Source organism: Protomyctophum parallelum (genome assembly GCF_964188405.1).
Source record: "Protomyctophum parallelum genome assembly, chromosome: 17".
Classification (NCBI taxonomy): domain Eukaryota; kingdom Metazoa; phylum Chordata; class Actinopteri; order Myctophiformes; family Myctophidae; genus Protomyctophum; species Protomyctophum parallelum.
The window spans coordinates 24,981,805-25,002,782 of NC_139719.1; the positions used below are offsets into that span (position 1 = coordinate 24,981,805).

General features: G+C 43.6%; 2 protein-coding genes across 3 annotated transcripts in view; one reads left to right on the plus strand and one right to left on the minus strand.

Annotated features, from left to right (window-relative positions):
* Nucleotides 1-432: 432 nt before the first annotated feature.
* On the minus strand, nt 433-6,874 carry LOC310874405 (suppressor of cytokine signaling 3-like). Its single transcript, XM_083787196.1, has 3 exons — nt 6,569-6,874; nt 4,233-4,689; nt 433-1,499 (listed from the first exon to the last, which is right to left on the minus strand). The coding sequence occupies exons 2-3, from the start codon at nt 4,374-4,376 to the stop codon at nt 939-941; spliced, it is 705 nt and encodes a 234-aa protein (XP_083643322.1). The 5' UTR covers nt 4,377-4,689; nt 6,569-6,874; the 3' UTR covers nt 433-938.
* Nucleotides 6,875-8,305: 1,431 nt separating this feature from the next.
* Nucleotides 8,306-20,978, plus strand: part of pgs1 (phosphatidylglycerophosphate synthase 1) — a 39,179-nt gene continuing 26,506 nt past the window's right edge. For both annotated transcript variants that reach the window (XM_083787251.1, XM_083787252.1), the window contains exons 1-5: nt 8,306-8,437; nt 15,211-15,415; nt 17,495-17,572; nt 18,939-19,038; nt 19,522-19,711. In XM_083787251.1, the coding sequence (XP_083643377.1) occupies nt 8,322-8,437; nt 15,211-15,415; nt 17,495-17,572; nt 18,939-19,038; nt 19,522-19,711 (689 nt within the window). In that variant the 5' untranslated portion in view covers nt 8,306-8,321. The remainder of the gene's footprint in view (nt 8,438-15,210; nt 15,416-17,494; nt 17,573-18,938; nt 19,039-19,521; nt 19,712-20,978) is intronic.

A 20,978-nucleotide genomic window follows, 5' to 3' on the forward strand; every position in this document is an offset into this window, starting at 1 on the left:
TTAAAACTTAAAATGTCACTTCTGTTAACCACTTGAACCTCCGGCATCCCTATTCTAGGGGAGAACGTGCGCCAAAAAGCGTCCATCTACAAGCTCATAACGCGTTGCAACACAACGCGTTGTGAGCTTGTAGATCTGCTATTTTTGGCGAATCGATTTGTGTAGAGTGAAATAAGAGCATTCCAAATGCGCTCTTTACACATCCGTATCAAGCATACTGTATACGGGTTTAAGTGGTACTGAATGTCCAGCTCAACAAAAGCGAATTCATCCTAAAGTGTATGACGGAGGACAATTTCACGATACACTAAAATCTCTGCGATACGTTTTTTTTCATCACGATAAACAATAACGATTGTCGTCCCATCCCTAACAGGATCACAAGTCTAGTGAAGCACACACACACACACACACAGAGCCTGCACACCTCACTGTGACTATTGATTGTATTGATCATGCTTCCGTCGTCATTGTCAACATCGACACCGATCGGCATAGAATCAAACAGAAAAATAAACTTCTACGAGGCTCCGCTCTGCGTCTGAGCCAATCCAAGATGGCCAAGGTGACCCCTTGACCTTTGGCTTTCACCTGCCCCTCACCGAATTGGCTGTTCATTTTCACGATGGGGGGACGACGACGAGTGAGGTATCCGTGGTTACCCAGACGAGTCTCCACCGCTTCCCAGATCATGCCTGGTGGCGAACGGGAAGGTCTGGGGGCCGAGCGACGACCAACCCCACCCTGCCGTGTGAAAACACACGTCTCTCTCTGGTCCGCTCGGACGCGTGCTTCATTACGACAACTGACCCCGTGGATCGGCATCTGAACCTCCGGTCAGTCACCACGGAAAGCGCACCGTGCAGGCTACACTTTCGCCCGCCGCGCTGTTCACATGTTCAAGCGGGCTCCGCTTTTTGCGATTCCCGACTGGTCTGTCATATGGGGGCGTCATACTCCTCCAGGAAGTCTCTGAGCGTGTGCGGGAGGCCCTCTGCGTGCTCCAGCGGGCCCCCCGCCACGGTGTTGTTCAGCGTCTTCCTGCACAGGTGCTGCAGGGACGAGAGCGACGAGGAGAGCGGCCGCGTCAGTTCCAGCGGGAGCCGCTCGCCTCCGGTGTGGATGAGGTACACGCTGCTCGCCCCGGGGGTGGCTCCCCTCGCCCCCGTGGCGGCGGCGCCCCCCGCGGTGGCACCCCCCCCCGGCCCCTTGCCCATGTAGTGGGCTATGAGTCTGAGCACGCAGTCGAAGCGCGGCGGCTCCTGCGTGCTGCGGGGGTCCGGCTGCAGGAAGAAGTGGCCGTCCTCGCTGTGGATGCGCAGGTTCTTGGTGCCGCGCGCCGTCTGCACGGAGAGCGTGAAGAAGTGACGGTGGTCGGAGGAGTCGCGCACCAGGAAGGTGCCAGGGGGCTCGCCGCGCAGCAGGGAGCTGGCCTCCCGGCCCCCCACGGCGCCCCAGTAGAAGCCGCTCTCCTGGAGCTTACGCAGCACACACATGACCTGCATGGAGGAAGTGGAACGAGTAGGTGTTATCCTATATACATAATAATACCATCGGCGTCGGTTGGAAACTCAGTGGTGTAAAGTAACTAAGTACATTTACTCTGTACTGTACTTTTGAGGGAGTATTTCCAATTTTCAATACTTTTACTCCACTATAAAGTATTTGAAAACTTTAGTTACTACTAGTTCATTTGATTTTGATTATTTGGGCCTATTACAAAACACTAACCACTTCAGCCCAACAAAACAAAAATCTTTGGTTAAATATTCATAAAACCCACAGACACTGACTTAACCACTTTCAACCTGGCATCCAGATTACAACAATACCACATTTTCTGTCAGGACAGGAGGAAACTTCGGCTCCACGGGTCCCCGATGTTTTTCCATATACGCTATGTTTCGGTTTCAGATAAGATTCTCAGAACCTAAATTGGGCCAAGACCCCAGAACGGCTGGGCCACCAACCGCAGTGGGGGGTACTCTCATAGGAGCCAAACGATAATATCGACGCTCGAGGGGTACTACCCGGAAGACTTCGTCCTTCAAAACACCACTGAGCAACTTCCATTGAAATGAATAGCGGGGGTGTCCGTTCCACTCTCTAGCTCTAATATTTGGGCCCTGCTCAAGAGGCTCTATAAGTTATGGGAACCAGTGGGCGGAGTTAGCGTTGCTGTCGTCGCCATTTTTAACCACTTAAGCCCTATTTTATACTTCAAGAGCTTGTACAATGTACATCTGCTATTTTCTATTATATTTTTGAACATTTTGGGTCTTTTGCACACCTACAAAGGAAACAGGTGTGTAGGAGAAGACCAGACGAGGGCCCAAACGTACTGAACAAAAAAACCTCCTGCACGCTGTCTTCAAATGCAAGAAACATTGTTTATTGGGGAATTTAAAAACGTTTCGGTCCTCAACTAGTCCTGGAATTTGGACAATTTAGCAAAAACTAGGGTTAATGTGGTCTGTTCAAGTACATACTAGTACATACATTTTTTAAATGACATAACTCCCCCTTCAGGGGTGGTTCTGGTTATAAAGGAGACATAAACAAACAATTCATCACTCAGTTTGAGGTTATGGAAGGTGAACCTTTGTAGATGAAAGGAGCCAATAGAAACTAAAGAGCTCTGCCATAACTTCAGCACACAGCTACTTCCTCTTCTGCATAATAATGGAGTCTGTGCATAACAAGTAACAACTGTAGTCCCGGGTTTCCAGAAGGTGACATTACGTATTCCCTGTTCCGGTTCATTTATCCATAGCTTTTGTTTGAGTGACTTGGCAGCAGTAGACACCAGCTAAAGGTGCCATTTGTGTTTCCCGTTCGAATCTGCTGCCGAGCCAACTAAACTAATTCTATGGGAAACAGACGCGGAACAGGGAACGACGGAACGTGTATGCAACCTTCTGGAAAGAGCCCAGTGGTTCTCAAAGTGGGGTCCAGGGACCCTCAAATGGACCCTTTACACTACAGGTCTGGAATTCATGTCCTTATTAACGTCTAGGACAAATAAAGAGGATGGTGCACGGAGGCGCGGCATAGGCTCCTGCGGGAGGTTTGCACATGCTCAGTGTAAACAGGAACTGCGATGATGGAGTGTTCCAGCAGAGGTGCTAGATAGAAAGCTCATAACTTGTGATGTAAATAATGAGATCCAGAACAGTTGAGAATTAAACAGCAGCCACCCTTCACTTTTCAAATGTTTTGTATCATCCACAGCACTTGAATGAACAGTATCCATGTTCCTTTGTCATTTCACAAAAATAAAAGTTTGACACATAATACTAAAGAACATGGAAAATCCACAAAAGAAAATATACAAAAACATTAACATTTAGTGAATTAACTTGTTCTTTCAATCTGTTATACACAACATTTTTTCCACAGTAAAATAAAAACAAAATCAACTTTGTACTCTTTTTGTGATTTTATTATTTCAGTTCAGTGTCAGCAACTCTCATGCGCCTCTAGCACCTCTGCTGGAACACTCCATCATCGCAGTTCCTGTTTACACTGAGCATGTGCAAACCTCCCGCAGGAGCCTATGCCGCGCCTCTGTGCACCATCCTCTTTATTTGTCCTAGATTAACGTGGGTCCACTGATGTAGCCTATGGATCAAGTCAGCATGACATCGCCACAACCAATAATTTGTTTCAGGGGAGATAACACATGGCATTGTGGCAACGGAGCAGTACTATTCATTAACCTTATTTCAGGAAGAACGCAACATTTGATGATATCTTCAATTTAGTTCTAAATACCCACAGACTGACAAACTAGACATAGCTAATGTTCTGGACATTTTATTTTATATTGTGTAAAAACGTCCGACTCCATAGACATTCTACCCGGAAATACGGCTCTGCGCTGTTCACAAACTTTCTGATCTCGTCTATTGCGAAACGCAACTGCACCTGTTGTTTTCGTCACACCAATGTTAAAGGTTGATTGTTTTATACCTGATGTCCTATAGTTTCAATGGACGGATTATTATTTTGATAGTATATTGTTTTTAGACTGATGCTATTTTCTTGGTTTACCTGTGGCACCGCACTGTCTCTCTGCATTCGATATTAACCTTGCTTAATGTGAGTCGCTCTGGACAAGAGCGTCTGCTAAATGCCTAGAGTGTCAATTGCAAAATGTAACTCTTGGCACGCTGCATGCAGGCCTCCCCTCCCTGGCGCACACAGCGCGACGGGCCGACTCAAAGACTCACCTGTTGGTAGTGTGCGTGGGAGCTGAAGGGCTTGTAGCGGTGGGCCAGGTTGAGGCCAGAGGATGACCCCGCCTGACCCTGACCGCTGTGTCCGCTGCTGCCACCAGCACCGCCGCCGCCCGCTGGGGGGGTCAAGCTGCTCATGGCGGCCGCCTGGCTGCTGCCGTGTCGGCCGCGGCGCGTCACCGCGTCGTCGCCATGGTGGTGGTGATGATGGCGACGGCCCCCTGCCCCCAGTACCACCTGAGGGGGGTCCGGAGGCAGGGGGCCCGCCGAGGGGGGGGCAGGTGGAGGAGGAAGCGACGAGGAGGAGGAGGCAGCAGGAGAGGACGAGGGAGGGGGAGGAGAGAGGGGAGAGGAGGAGGGGGGTGGATTCACACACCGGGTCCAGGGTCCCGGGGGAGAGGAGTCTGATGCATCCAGAGAGGGGCTGGGAGAGACCACCGCCTATGCACCTCTGCAGAGACACACATGAGGGGGGTGGTGGGGGGGGACATTGCATTAGAGCAGTGGTTCTCAACCCTTTTCATATATCAAGGTCTATTAGTTATTTGGCATTTGAGCCACAGACCTGCACCGTTTGATGAGATTTAGCCTCTCAGACCCAAAACGTAGGATATTTTGGTATTTTCAGGGGCCTCAGTTAAATGTGTTAGCATCATCACAATCACTTAAAACCTATGTCATACTTAGGCTGTTAAAATATCAGATGTATAGGCCTGGGCTACAACAAGCTGCCATTTTTGAAAATAATTGTAAAATGAATAATAATAATCGAAAAATCTTGAAAAATACACAAATCTTCTCGTCTGGAGGTCCCTCCAGTCCCTGGCACAACATATGTTCATATAAAGCTACATGAGCAAACATGACTATAGACCACGAAATGTGACATGACATCCATATGCACTGTACCTATATATTCTCCTCTCTGATGTGTAGACTAAGGAAGCACTGATCATAAACAGGACGATCATGTTATTTATTTAGCCTCCTGGGTGGACTTTAAACCAACAAAACACACACACACACACACACACACACACACACACACACACACACACACACACACACACACACTAGTCTCTCTCTCTCTCTCTCTCTCCCTCTCTCCCCCTCTCACTCAACATAATTCATGTGAAGTGCAATTATCTCAATGATGATGAATGCACACGGCCGGTAAAGCGAGTGAGTTGGTGGCTGGCGGGGGCCGAGGGGGTTATATTTAGATATAGCAAATTTAAACGAATTCTTTGGTTCATGCATGCACTCTGGGGGTCTGCTCTGGTCTGGTGGTGGTGGTGTGTGGTGTGTGTGTGTGCCTGCCTGCTATGCTGTCTGTCCTGGAGTGTGTAGTCCTGACTCCTGCAGCCCGGATTGGAGCAGGCAACTGTGCAGCCCAGACAGCAACTAGATCCTGATTGCTTTCAATTGTCTTCGATCGCGCGTCCCGCAAGGGAATTCTGAAACGGGGTCATTGTGAATGAGTCCAGCGCGCCTCCCCTCTCTCTCTCTCTCTCTCTCTCTCTCTCTCTCTCCCCTCTTTCAATAAATAACCCCCCCATTCCCATTCACTCCCAGTCACAGAGGCCCCGGCGGGTCTCCAGTTTCATTCTGAATAGCATGTCCCGTCCTGCTCAGCATAGTCTGGGTCTGAATGCTGTTGCTCAAATAGGCTAAAATAGAAACATACACACGTCTAAATCCTCAGCGTGTCCAAAAATAACTCCCCTGACCTGAATGTATAGCCTACAAATGTAATCCTTCGGGGTCCATTTGGTTACATGTTGTGTTGAACTATATAGGCTATACATTCTCGGAGTTAAACCAACTGTAGGCTACATGCATGCAGCCATAAGCGGGTCTAGAGGCTACGAGCGGCGCCATCATCATCATCATAATAATAACGGGACTCTCAATCATAGAGTTAAAATTCTCTCAATGCCGCGCATAGCACACACACACCATCCCTGCATTCTATCTAGGGTGTAACAACATAACTGACATTGTATATTTACGACACACATGAACACGATATGTAGCCTACACGTATAGGCTACTATAGTCAGTCATTAACCTACTTTCTACGGACCAATGCAAAGGCTGTGTGTGTTTGAACCGGTTTGAACACACACATGCACACACCGACCGTATGGCTGGCTGCACTGCGCCGCATCGAAGCGCACACAAAATAATACATTCTAGTGACCATTGTTATAGTATGCACGGTGTGTCTTGAATTGCTGCGATCTGGTCCAAATATGACGATTTGCAAATGCCTTTATGATTTTGCATGCGTTTTGCGTAAAGGGCTTATGCGCTATATTAATGCTTACCTTGTAGACGTGCCCTATCCTGCGCTGCAGTTGTCCTCTGTACGGGGATAAGGTGTCCAAACTCCCCAAAAGTAGCACCAGGCCTGTATAAATTATTAAGTCAGTCATTAAAATCCAGAATGTGGGTCCCTGCGTGGGGTTTCTTTTCCTAGTCCTGTGGAATGTGGGTGATATTGTGTTCTCTCTCTCTCTCTCTCTCTCTCTCTCTCTCTCTCTCTCCGCGCGTGTGTGCGTGCGTGCGTGTGTGTGTGTGTGTGCGTGTGTGTGTGTGTGTGTGTGTTGTTGGGTTTACGGTAGGCTGTTCCTCCGGCCAGTATAAACCCCGATGTTCGTAAGAGCTCCGCCTTTCCCCGTTCAGAAGGCTCTTCCAGTAAACACACACACACGCACGCAGCGCGCGCGCGCGCACACACACACACACACACACACACACACACACACACACACACACACACACACACACACACACACACACACACACACACACACACACACACACACACACACACACTCACACACACACACACACACACACACACACACACACACACACACACACACACACACACGCGGCACGGCACGGCAGCGCACGCTCTTGGCAGATTGCCAATAAATAATCAGCGTGACCTTTAGCGGACTGTTTCCTGGTATTGGTGGGTTCCCTTCTCGACAAGGTGAAAAAGTTAAAAGCAGAACATATTTATGGCGGAATACAGAATATTATTGACGAAATTATGAATGATGACGGCATGATGCGTTTACACACAAACCACACGAATATTGCACGGCCAAAAAACGCAACTATAAGTATATTATAGCTTTAATAATGCAAGCAGCCCACTGACGTTACACTTTACTTAGGCTGCCGCTATACTATTATGCAGTTTGGTTAACAAGAAAGCCAGCTATTATAGAGCTATACCATTTACATATAGAATATTATTCAAAATAGCTTAATGGTAACTATTAAGTTGCTTAATGCACTTTTTATTTGTTATAATCTTCACGTTTTGCACACATTGTCTTGTTTTTGTTCTGTTATTTTGATTCGATTTTTTGTATAGGCTATAAAATAATAACAACAATATAAAATAATAATAACTTAATTATTAACCTAATTAACCTAAATAACCAAATTATTATTATGATAATATTATTATTATTGTTGTCGTTGTCTGTTCAATCATTATATACAATTGTACAATCAAATGTACAATTGACATTGTATATTTTATTATGTGTAGCTGTGTACAGTCATTTAATTACTGCAATTAATTTGTAGCTGACTTAATAGCAGAATTTGCTGAATTAATTCAGAACTCAGCCACGAGAGGTCGCACTTAAAACATTTCGACCAACGATGGAAAGTGAGTTTTCATTTGATAAAATATAGATTAAGAACAGGACACGTATTTGTTAATAACAACAACAATAATAATAATAATAATAATAATAATATAATAATAATAATAATAATAATAATAATAATAATAATAATAATAACGTTTTTATGTTCACAGAATCTGTCACCTTCTGTCATCCACTGTCAATTAAACTCACGCAACATATCGCGAGAGTGTCACCGTGTCAAAAAGAAAACAGTGGATCTACAAGCTGATAGCGGGTCGCAGTCATAACTATGGTGCCATCATTTTCAATTTGTAGATCTGCTATTTTTCCACAGGCTGACACAAACGGTCCCTGTCGATAAAGTTGTGTGTTCAAAGTGCTGTCTGGGCTGCTGGTAGCAGCAATGGCGGCTCCCATGTCGTGGAGGAGGCTGGTGTACTCCGTGTACACACCGGCCATCGCTGGGGTCTTTACCCGCATATCTGACAGGTTATTCCGCACGCGGGACAGGAGGAGAGGGTAAGGAACGACTTTGATCCAGAGCAAAGGAAAAAAACACCCACATAATGGCGTCCATGGGGCTTGTTTACTGTCTGTCACCCTCTGCTCTGAGTATCCCCTTGTTTGTGAAACAAGTCATAATGATTAAGTACAGTACAGTACAGTACCACAACAACCATATGCATATACATATGCTTTTATATTTTGTATTAGGCTCAGTTCTTGCAACATCTGGATGCTATGTGGTTGTTGTTAATGTTTCCCCCCATTCATTGTTCATGTTGCATAATAATTTGCTCAGTAACATTGTGTTCTGACTGCAAGGCATGTTCCCATGCCACAGTAGTAAAAGTACACACCCTTTAAAAAAAAACAAATGGCAGACCTACAAGCTCGTAGCGTGGCACGCAATGATACACTATGACCTTGTATATCTGCTATTGAATAGCCATAAGTGGTTAAATCTAAAATGACACTTTATATGCCTTTTATATTCTCTCCCTAGCTTATTATCTCTAAAGTAGTATAATTATTCACCCATTCATCCAATCTGGCATCATGTTACATGGGAACGGACTGTTGTGCCTCTGGCATGCTTGGTTCATAGCGATGACACGGATCACTTTACCGCAGATTAAAATTGCATATCCGCTCAATTAACGCTGGAATGGATAATACACAAGAATGACTCATTTATAACTGCCAGGTGCAGCAAGCTCAGAGTATTGGTTTTCATGCCGTTCAAACTGGGTTTTATCTGTAATTCTCCCATTGGCTTAAAGGCAGCCTAGACAGGCAGTCAATCATGAAAAAGTGTCCACTAAGATCGTCAGTACCTACTACAATCGCTAGTAGAGATGTAGCCAATGTAGTCCAGGCACTTTTCAAGCACCTGGGAAATATGACAAACATGGGGTCTTCAACTTGGGGTCCGGGACCCCTATGGGGTTCTCAGAGTTACGACAGAGGTGGCGGGCAAATCTTTGTGTGATAACATTATTAACCACTTGAACCCTAGCATCCTTATTCTGAGGGGTCGGGAATAGCAGATCTACAGCTCACACTGGGAGGAGTTGTGAGCTTGTAGATTGTCTGTTTGGCAAAGAGGTTTATAGAATGAAAAGTACAGAGTGAAAGCCAATGTCAAGTTTACTATGAGGTTTAAATGTCTGAAAAATCTGATTTAACCCATTTTGGGCGGGAACCCCTTTTGGTGTTTTAAATATTATGTTATAATTTAGCTATTGGAAAAATAGCAGATCTACAAGCTCATAGATCTACAAGCTTGTAGGTCTGCTATTTTTGAAAAATCATAAAAATGTGGCGCAAATCTTTGAATATATATTCTTTCAAAGTGAATGTTTTTAACGCTGGTCTAAATGGGTTAAAGACCCCGCCTTTAGACATAAATGACAGCCCTGCAGGCAAATAGCTGAGATTCTGTAATGGTTGGTGGTGGAGGATATATTATGTAAAGGGTGATTGATAACACAAACTTAGAAGATCTATAACATCATCTCACGACAACCCGTGAAATTCATCCATTAAGTGAGACGCAATGCCTTTTATAGGAAGTGAAATTAGAGCTGTTATGTCCATCACATGGTTTGAATCACATCAGACCAATGGAATCCGGAAAACAAACACACGCACACACGCACGCACGCACACACGCACACACACACACACACACACACACACACACACACACACACACACACACACACACACACACACACACACACACACACACACACACACTAATGTACTGAATAGGTCTTCTGTTAATCACATCTACCCTTACTTTATTCACTTAGTCTCCTTTTCTCAGCAAAATCCGGGCGCAGGGGTATAGTGGGCCTGTCGAAGTGTCCTTGAGCAAGACACTGAACCACACATTTATTGCGCCCAATGTGCAGGTTGGTGCCTTGCATGGTTCCCTCCGCCATTGGTGTATGAATGGGTGAATGTAGAGCACAATCTATGTAAAGCGCTTTGGATAAATCACTACAGTATATACATGCACCATTTACCTGCACCCTAGAACAGTCAGTGATTCTCCGGGTACAGGTTTTATTTAGACATACTTAGTATTGGTCCGACCGACTGATATTAGACCGACAACCTACCTCAAACCCTAATGCTGCATTCACATGGAATCAGGCAAGCGGTAGATGGCAAACGGACTTCATGTTAGTGGACGGGAGCAGGACGGTAAACGGAACAGGATGGCCCTGCAGCCAGAACCGGTAACGGCGGGCAGACGGCATCAATGTTAAAATATGGAATGTTTTTACCGTGCCGTGCCGTCCAGCAGGTTTTGCCGTTTGCCGTCTACCACTTGCCTGATTCCATGTGAATGCAGCATAACCTAACCCTAACCGCAAGCACGGGAGCAGCGCATGTTCGAGCGCATGTCCGACCGTTGGTGTGTCCAATCTGCGTGTGCATCCCGTTCTCCACATGTGGGTCAGAACCCCCAGGGCTTGGGGTGTCTGGCATCCACACATGATTTTTGGGGGATCCATAGATCAGGAGTTCTTAAATTATTTGGGGGGTATTCAAAAAATGTTTTGTTTTGCAACTGAATGGCTGGACAATGGAAATTAAGTGTTTACATAGTACACGCATAAACGTTTCTTTATATTATATCTGGTCTCAGTATTTATTTATTATGTATTTTCTCTATGGTTGTTGTAGCGGTCAATTTGTATTGGGGGCGGGCGGGGGTCGAGAGACATGGCCAATGCATTTACAGGGTTCCCCAGACAAAAACGCTGAGAACCCCTGGCTTAGATGACAGTAAAATGACAATTTAATGACTTGTAAAAACTTTTTAATACTTATAATAAAAAATAGACCATTACTACATCAAAAGTAATCAACAAACTTTATTATAAAAACTGGTCAAATATTTGCCAAATTGTCTTGTAGCTTGTAGGCTATTTTCACAATTTGTGGAACCAAGTCAAACTAAATTTTATGCCTCAACTCCCCCAAAGTGCTTATCAGGATGGGGGGTCCCCAATTCAAATATGAATATCGAGTAATTGAATTGCACATTTTATTTATTATAAATTTCATTTTAGACATCAACCACATCAAGTACAAGGGATGTCCGATATTGACTTTGATTAGCTGATATCACGATATTGTCCAACTCCTAATTTCCGATACCGATATATGTGGTTCATGGAATTAACACATTATGCAGCCTAATTGTATTTGCCCCGCTGGATGCATTCATAAATGTAAGTTTTCCAAATAAAAATAAACATCATACATTTCCAGTTTTATGCAAAATTGGAAATATTGGCCGATAATATTGAGAGGCTGATAATATTGAACATCCATAACATTAGCATTATTTTATACTTTGTCGCTATAAAGTATAAAAGGTGCATATATATATATATTTTTTTTTTTACATTGTATAGAGTATTCTCTAAAAGAAAAAGAAAAAGAGTGAAAACTTTCATATAGAAGTACAGACAGGCCATTTGTAACTTTAATTTAAACACAAGAATACCAAAGATCACTGGCAGATATAAAGGGCTGGAAAGAAATAAGATGATTTGAAATCTAATGAAAACAGAATTAGAGATGAATATCATGTTATGTTGGAATGTAAGAATGCTAGCATTATGAACTATTGACAAAAAACCTGCCAATTTATTTTATAACACGCCCATCTATGTTTAAATTAATTTTATTTCTAAAATCTGAAAAACAAAAAGTGATCTACAAAGTGTGTGCTTTTCAGTAAAATGTTCTTCCACTGTTCAAATTATGAATGCCTTTTTGATGTATTTCTGTACTGTATGTATATTGTACTGTATACTTTTATTGTATACTAATTACGTGAACATGGTTGTGAGTTAAATAAATGATGACGAGAAACATTTCAGAATAGTCACCCCATTTAAGGTCAGGTAGGAAGCTCAGTACCTTGCATAAGGTTGCCATCACTCAGCCAACCTTTGTAGTTTGCACTGACTGCAATAAAACTCACAAGGCCCAAGCTATGAACACAACGCAAGGAAGTAGGGGTGCAACAGTTCATTGAACTACCGGTAATCACTAATAACTTAAAAGATAATCCATAGTTGCAGCCGTACAATTAAATTGTCTTTGCAGCAGTTATAAAATGCATTTACTGTTTGTAACTGGAATTGAATTGACTGGACAAGAGCCCTTAAACCACAGAGAAATCCCCCTTCCTTCCACATGTGGTTGCAGGAGCTCCAGCAGTGCATCGTTTCATTGTCCAGAGCCTTCAGGGGCGTGTGCTGTTTTTAACTGGGTTCAGTGTTTTTTTTGTCTCTCCCCCCCTGATGGTTTCACTCAGACAGTTGCTTTAAGCTGTTTGCTCCTATTGTTCCCCCCCGAACCCGAACTCTGTGTCCCCAGACTGTCAACAGCAGCGTGTATATGAAGACAAAGATAATGCAGTGGAAGGACTTCTGAAGTTCTTACTGAGTGTGTGTGTGTGTGTGTGTGTGTGTGTGTGTGTGGGGGGGGGGGGGGGGGGGGGGGGGGTACTTGGCCAGATGTCCCCACAAGTATATTATAGTATCATTTGAGAGAGAGACATTGTGAGGAAAAGCTTCCTGATCCTCCAGTAGAGATTTTTGTAATGCTTTTATGCAAATATATGGGACTTTGGCTTACATATTTAGGAAACGAGTCAGGCAAGGTGGGGTTAAGATTAGTTGTTTACCTGGTGTGTGTGTGTGGTCAATGGTCACCCCTTATTAAATAATAGCTGATCTACAATTTAGGCATTTGGCAGACGCTCTCAATCCAGATCAATTTACAGTAAAAATCTACAAGACAAGGTGTGTGTGTGTGTGTGTGTGTGTGTGTGTGTGTGTGTGTGTGTGTGTGTGTGTGTGTGTGTGTGTGTGTGTGTGTGTGTGTGTGTGTGTGTGTGTGTGTGTGTGTGTGTGTGTGTGTGTGTGTGTGTGTGTGTGTGTGTGTGTGTGTGTGTGTGTGTGTGTGTGTGTGTGTGTGTGTGTGTGTGTGTGTGTGTGTGCGTGTGTGCGTGCGTGCGTGCGTGCGTGTGCGCGCGCGCGCGCTCTCTCGCCTGAGGTTCCATCCCTCTTCATTTAATGTGGTGGCAAGTCAGACTCATTGGTGTGACGGATGCGGCAGAGAGAAAGGGGAAGAAAAAAAAAAGAAAAGACAGGGGGCTTCTTGGGGTGAATTCAAGGTCACTAGACAGAAGACAAGTATTTTGCGGTGGTTTGCCTGGATTTCTTTTGTTTTTAATATTTTTAATCGATTATGAATGTAATTAGTTGGTTCCTTACTCTATTGTTTGATTAACCACTGAAGAGACCAGTATTTATTTTGTTTTGTTTAATTTAAATTGAAGATCTACAAGCTCACACTGCATAGCAATTAAGAGAGACATTGATCTATAATTTTCACAGTTTTTGTACGTTTTAGAATAATTGTGGAAGCGTGTAGAACTTAATTTAAAAGTTATTTGGAAAATCTTCACCCATAATGACATGCTCAAAATGGGGAGGCCACGTTGTAGATAGTTTAAAAAGGAATCCAACGACTATGAGTGGGGTGACTGAGGCTGAGCTAGTGATTTGTTTCCCTTTTAGCCTGGTGGCTCTCCCGAATGGGTCGCATGCCATTTGACTGATGGCATCGCCATCGCATTCATGAGCTGTTGTCACGTGCATCTCATGTCACTTTTATGATCTCTCGTGACAGTGTTCTATTTGAAGAGTAAAATATGTGTGTGCTCAGCAGCAGGGGTGCTGTCAGGTAACGAGTGTATATTTGACTAGGATACAGAAATCTATCCAAAATCATTGTGTGTAGGAAGGATAATCCATTCAATGATAAATCATTCATGTGGGCCCAGGCCAGCCTAGCGGTCCAGGCACCCAGGCTCCTAATGCACCCTGACAGCACTTTGCGGGTTTGAGCCCCATTCCTGACAAACTTTGCTGTATGCCACTCTCCGTCTCCGCTCTGTCCTCGTTTCCTGTCTGTCTTCACTTACTCTATCAATAAAGGAAAAACTTGATCTAAATTAATTAAATTATTTTTGGGGGAGACGATTTGATATTTCTGACTCCAGTCCAAAGTACCCCTAGTGGTACTAAACTCTGGTATAGAGGAAGGCTCTGGTGTGATTCAATCCTAGGCCAGCAGGGGGTATATGGCACCCAGCCAGAGGTGACCCAGGCGTGTTTATTAGCCAAAAACATGCCTTTTAAGGACAAAAAACTAGAAAAAATAACATTATTCTCAAGTTCTCATTCGTCACAACTGATTTCTGATTACATTTGGATTCCATTCCATTCAGCTTGTCTTCTATGGAAGACAGAGAAGAAGATAAATACTATTTTAAGATCAGTAGAATACATGTTACATTTTCCAGAAACTCCTAATGATCTCAGATATTTCATATAAACAAAGGTCTCTGGCGTCTGGCATTTTGTGCTAAATAAAATACAAAATTAGCATCCTTTTTTTGTCATTGCTGGTATGGTCGACTATACCAGTAGTTAACCCTCTGGCGTCTGGCATTTTGTTTTAAAATACAAAATGACCATCCTTTATGGTCGACTTTAGCGTCGGTTGTATGTTTATGAAACACAGTGCTAGTGTGTGTGTGTGTGGGTTCCTTTCATGCTGTCTCACAAATCACATATTAGGTCTTGGCTTAATTTTTCATTTGTGACTTGTGATATTTTATTTTGCTTAAATCCATGTAATCTTGTTTTATTGACGCTGTGTTCCCCCCTCCCATTGGTCGCCTCCAGGTCCTCGGTGCTGCTGCTGGCCCCCCTCCTGGCGGAGTCTGACCCGCTCCCCCGTCACATCTCCATGCCCACCGGGACCCAGGGCGCGGACGGCAGTCTCCACGCCCGCTTCAGATGGATGGCAGAGCACGTGCCCGCCTTCAGGGTGCCAGGCACCCACGTGCACATCCTCACCTCTCCTGACCAGTTCTACCAGGCCATGAAGGTAAGTGGATGGGCATTTGTTTGTTTTTTAGGTTTTTTTTTCGTTCCATTAAAGATTTTCCAAAATAGTAGTATAAATAGCAGATGCGTCGTGAAAAAGTAATTGATCGAATAATCTCGAAGACAATAATTGATAGTTCATGCAGCCATAAGAAAGAGGGAGAGAACCTGTGGTCTATTGACTGGCTCGACTGCAGATTTGAACGGGAAACACAAATGGCATCTTTCCAGGTCAAATCTGTACTTTACTTTATTCGTTTATTTGGACAGGACAGTGCATATTAATGGACATTACATGTGAATGCAATTTAGCAAAGATGCTAGTTTACAGCCGCAGTCCCCACACAATACATAAAAACAAAAAATAAATAAAAGCAGAACAGGCCGACAGTGGAATACATTAGATTAGGACACAAGCATAACAACATATGCATACTACAGGAACAATGTATTAAGTGTATCTATATGGTTTAGTAGTGTTTTATAAGGCAATACAGATTTGCAACTAAAGTAAATTCTTTCAAGTAGTACAGGATATGCTATTAAAGTGCACAAGACTATTTGACGATACATGGTCAAATCTGTTGCAGAGCCAATTAAATGAAGCTATGGGAAAATGAAGTGGAACAGCAAATGGGTATGCCACCTAATGGCCTCTACACACTGTAGGATCTTTTAAGTTGTCGGCGAGTCATCAGACTCCTGTGCTCATTGGCTGTAATACAGGACTTCTCTGGACGCGGTCGCAACCCAGTTCATACTGTACAATGTCCAGTCGGTGAGAGAGCCAAATATCAAGCCTGCTAGATATTCAGAAACGGTCGGGGAGGTGCTTTTATCTGCGCTATATCTTCTCGCAGAGCCTTTCACTCACGGCGAGTAAAACCTCGGCGATCAAAGCCCGATTTTGCGTCAGATCGGGGGTTTTGTCTGCGAGCACCAAAAATGGTCCCCGACAGCATAATCGGAGCAGTGTGTACGAGCCATAATGGAAACCCAGAACTGCACTGCAGTTACACAGAGCCTATTTGTGAGAAAGTGACAGCTGAGGCATCTGGCTGTGTCACATGTGATGCATGTGACAACAAGCCAGGGGGGCAGTCAGACAGATATTTTGTGAAGCCACTAAGGAAATCGGGATTTCCTGAAAGTTCATATAATGGCCTGTTGTGGCGCTGTCATTGGACCCAAAAAAACCCCATAGCCCCATAGAAGTCCATGTATTTGGGCCCAACTTCACCTAGACTGTATTACCTTAATAAACATGGTCATGAATACTTTCTGCTTCCAGTCACTAGTTTAAAGTCTAATTTCTAATGTCATAATATTGTTTTTGGAAAATTATGGTCCCATTTGTAATGTTTTTTACCATAAAGTCGCGTATGTTCTGAGGGCCGTGGCTACCGTTACAGTCTATGATCGGGATTCCCCACCCACTCGAGTCAAAATAAAAACCAACTAAGAAGAATGGGGGAAGCCTCGTTGTCTGGGCCAGCCAATGGCCAGCTGGGCAAAAACGGATCTAGAAAGATGGCGATTTACAGTCTATGCAACAAGCCCACTAGGCTGTGCTGATCAAATATGAGTCAAGGTTCTTTCCTAAAAAATTTCAGATGTTTTCAGAAACATGTTTAGCTGTAAAATGAGTTACTTGGCTGCCATGTTGGATACAGCAGAGCAAAACCAAGCACCATGGATATGATCCAGGTGATCCGAACTGTGCATTGACTGCATTCGCTATTGTTTATTTTACATTTTTAGTGCAATTGTTACTGCTCTTCATGTAGATATTTAAATGTTTGTTTATTTGCTATTTCAGTTATTGCTGCAACAGAATGCAAAACCCAGGATTTTCACTCTTATACTTAATAAGTATGTAATAGGATGCAGCAATGTAAGGAGGATGTAACGGTACAGATAAATCTTGAATCAATGAGCCAACCCTCACCAACCAAAAACATGACTTGCAGTCATGCTAAGTATGCTTTTAAAGTGTCTCGTTACATTGCTGGTGTTTTGATTTGAGTTTTCTTTTTTTTGTTCTCCTTTGATGCAACATGACATGTGTTTGTTTTCTCAGGCACGCATAAAAACAGCCAAGAAGAGAGTGGTGATGGCCTCGCTATATCTGGGAACAGGCCCTCTGGAGCAAGACCTGGTGAGAGCGCGTGTGTGCGCGTGTTTTCCGACATGTGTTCTTGTAGATGGGCTATTTTCAAATTACCGAAGTTTAAATATGTTTAATACACGTTTTGTAATAAGAATCATAATCTACACAGTAAGATGGTAACCAAAGGTTTCAAATAATTGTAGTGGAGTAAAAGTACAATATTTGCCTCTGAAATGTATTGGAGTAGAAGTAACGGTATAGAAAATTGGTAATACTCCAGTAATGTAAAAGTACCTTAGTAGGCCTACTGTACTTGAGTAAATTTACAGTGTGTGCGTGTGTTTGTGCATGCACACTTTGGTTTCAGTTTTAGAACTTCACTAAAGGTAAGGTTATGGGAGCTCTTCACCCATCTGTTAATGTTCATATACTGTAATTGCTCCTCACTAATGCTCATTATAAGATGGCCCAATTTCTGTCTACTCAATGTTGGGCTGTTGGTCTGTTCAGATACCAGACTTTCTCTTCCTGGACAGTTGGCATGCTGAAATTGATGCCATTATTCTCGCATTAACAAAATCATCATCATCATACTATAATTCACTCAATGTCTGAGTGTCTGAGTGAGTGAGTGAATGAAACACTGTCGTAGCTCCTCACTGCTTCCACCAATCGCTCCGACTTTTCACACAGGCACTGATCATAATATTATGCTGAATTTTTAAAAGTTTATTGCAAAAACATGCTTTTTGGGGGATAAATCTGCTATGTTTGCGATAGCGTAGCCTACATGCGCTATAGCGAGACAGGACAATTCCCTCCCAATCAGTAATGTGATCTGTTACATTGCATTACCCACACTGTACATAATTTGGTGTTCATATTTTCAGAAGGTCTACTAACAATAATACAACTGTTTGAAATCTTGTTTGAATTGTCCAAACCTACCGATGATGTCACTGGTAGGCAGGGTTCTAAACTGTCCCCAGCTCTCTTGAAACGGAGCAAGTAGACAGACATGGGGCCATCTTGTAATGGTCATTAGTGAGGACCAATTAGAAGATGGGTTTAGTTTAGGCTTTAGGCCATGGTTTCCTGTGGTGGTGTTTCACATTGTCATAAGAGTCGGTGTGTCGGCCCAGGCGGTGGCGTAACCGTCTGGGCACCCGACTGGTAATCCAGTCGCAGTGTGCCGCGGGTTCGACTCCCGAGCCCGACACGGCCTTTACTGCATGTCTTCCCCCATCTCTCTCCCGTTTCCTGTCAGCCTACTGTCTGTCCCTTTAAAAAAAAAACAATAAAAGGCGTAAGCCGCAAAAAATATCTTAAAAAAAAAAAAAAAAGAGTCGGTGTGTCTGTGTGCGTGTGTACATGCACTTGTATAATGACAGTTCCTCACCTGTTGGGTGTTCAGGTGGACTGTATGGAGGAAGCACTGCAACGCTCGCAGGAAGACGAGGACGCGCCTGACCTCAAAGTCTCCATCCTGCTGGACTACACACGTGGCTCGCGAGGTGAGTGCCGCCAAGTATGCGTTTTGTTTGTACGAGGATGCTTTGACATGTCATGCTGCTAAATAAACTGAATCCACTGAATCTCCTCGAAACAATCCTGGGTATCGGTAAAGAAACCGTCTAGATTAAAAATAGACATAATAATATTAAATAATATGTGAAGATTGCAGAAAGTTAAAGTTGGCTATTGACCAAATTGTCAACCTCCAAATTGAACAATACCGCTAATTGGTAAATGTTCATGTAGTGTTTAGGATATTAAACCGGTCATTGTTAAGGGTAGCCGTAGTGTTCAGGGGGTAACCCACAGGAAAAGGAAACCAGCATTCTTGTTTAGATGACATTTCTGACAATCAGCATAATGTCGGGAGTAACCAGGATACAAAACAAAAAACACACTGATTCTTACGCTTTTGTGTGTATGTGTGTGTGTGTGCTTGCGTGTGATTGTGTGTGTATGTGCGTGCGTGCGTGCACGTGCAGGCCAGGTGAACTCAAGGACCATGCTGCTGCCTCTTCTACAGCGCTTCACAGATCAGATGCGAGTCTCTCTGTATCACACGCCCGACCTGCGGGGGCTGCTGAAGCTCTTAGTCCCCCAGCGCTTCAACGAGACCATCGGAGTCCAGCACATCAAAGTCTACCTGTTTGACGACGACATCATCATCAGCGGGTACGTGGCAGACACTACGATTGTTTGGAGGCCTTTGTACTGTATTCAGAGGCCGGGAGAAACAAAGAAAGATTATTCGTTGTTACTGCTGTACCCGAGTACAATACATGAAAAGCAACTTGCGGGGACTTGAAACTTGCTTGAGATAGGTAATCCAACAGGCTAGATTTCATTGACGCTGACATGGTCTTTTTAAGTCTTTAAATATACTTCCCACTGACTAAATGTTCAAAACAAATGTACTTAGAATTCAACTTCTAGAAACGTCAAACTTTCCGCCAGACTCTAACTTTATTGGCACATCACAGGCTCCCATCATTTGCCGTTTCCAGGGAACGGAAGAACAGCGATAGAAAGAAAGAACAAGGAAAGCAGGTCGGATATTCAAATATTCCTGAGTTGAGTAAGATATCTGGTATGAGTAGAGTAAGATGTATGCAAACATACAGTAGATAGGCTTATGGCTAGTAGAAATAAATTATAGCTGCATACTGTGTATAGTAACGGATCTATCAACTGTTACTATATTTTCACCCAACATTTGTTTTAAATTAATGTAATTTGAAATGTTTTGGAAGGCCATGTCCCAATTCTCACGATTCTCAGTCTTACATGCAGGTGAGACATCATTTTGCAGTGTATATCAGTCATGCCAGTATACAGTAAACATAGTTGGCAGATCGTATTAACGGTCAAGAGAGAACACTGCAGTGTATTTCGAGGGCTACCTTTATAATTATCGTTAATCACAGTGGTGTGTAGTTTCGGTTTTGCATAGGAATGAGGATATGCTGTAAATATTCCCACCCACGCACACACACACGAGCACGTACGCTCACAGTTGCCGATTTAAATCACCTTTTAAGAGGCCTGTGTAGTAATTTTAAGTGTTAACCTAACCCACAATATGACATTTTATTGTCTTTACTTGCATAATGGGGATAGTGTACAGTACAAAAATAATTACACATATCCAGTGCTGCAGAGCACTGTCAATTTTGTTGATTCGTAAATCCATCATCAGCCACTGTGTGTTATCCAAAGGTTCATATCCCTGGAAGTAGCCTACAGTACTTAACAGGTCACACACTGAACCATTGATATGCAGCCAGCCTGTGCTGTGTTGCCTCTCGGCCAATCTGAGAACCCATCGTCACCAACTAAAGGACAAACGGCGCCCTCTTTACAGTCTGTCTCGAGAGACTATACCTCTCGGCAGCTTTTTTCAGATGCCGTAAATGGTTGTTTCTGATTGATTCGATCGTGA

What these genes read in the sequence shown, in the direction of transcription:
- LOC310874405 (XM_083787196.1), bottom strand. Translation starts at nt 4,376, where the DNA reads ATGAGCAGCTTGACCCCCCCAGCGGGCGGCGGCGGTGCTGGTGGCAGC. An exon ending in CCCACGCACACTACCAACAG is followed by an intron (nt 1,500 to 4,232) that starts GTGAGTCTTTGA and finishes TCCTCCATGCAG; the next exon opens with GTCATGTGTGTGCTGCGTAA.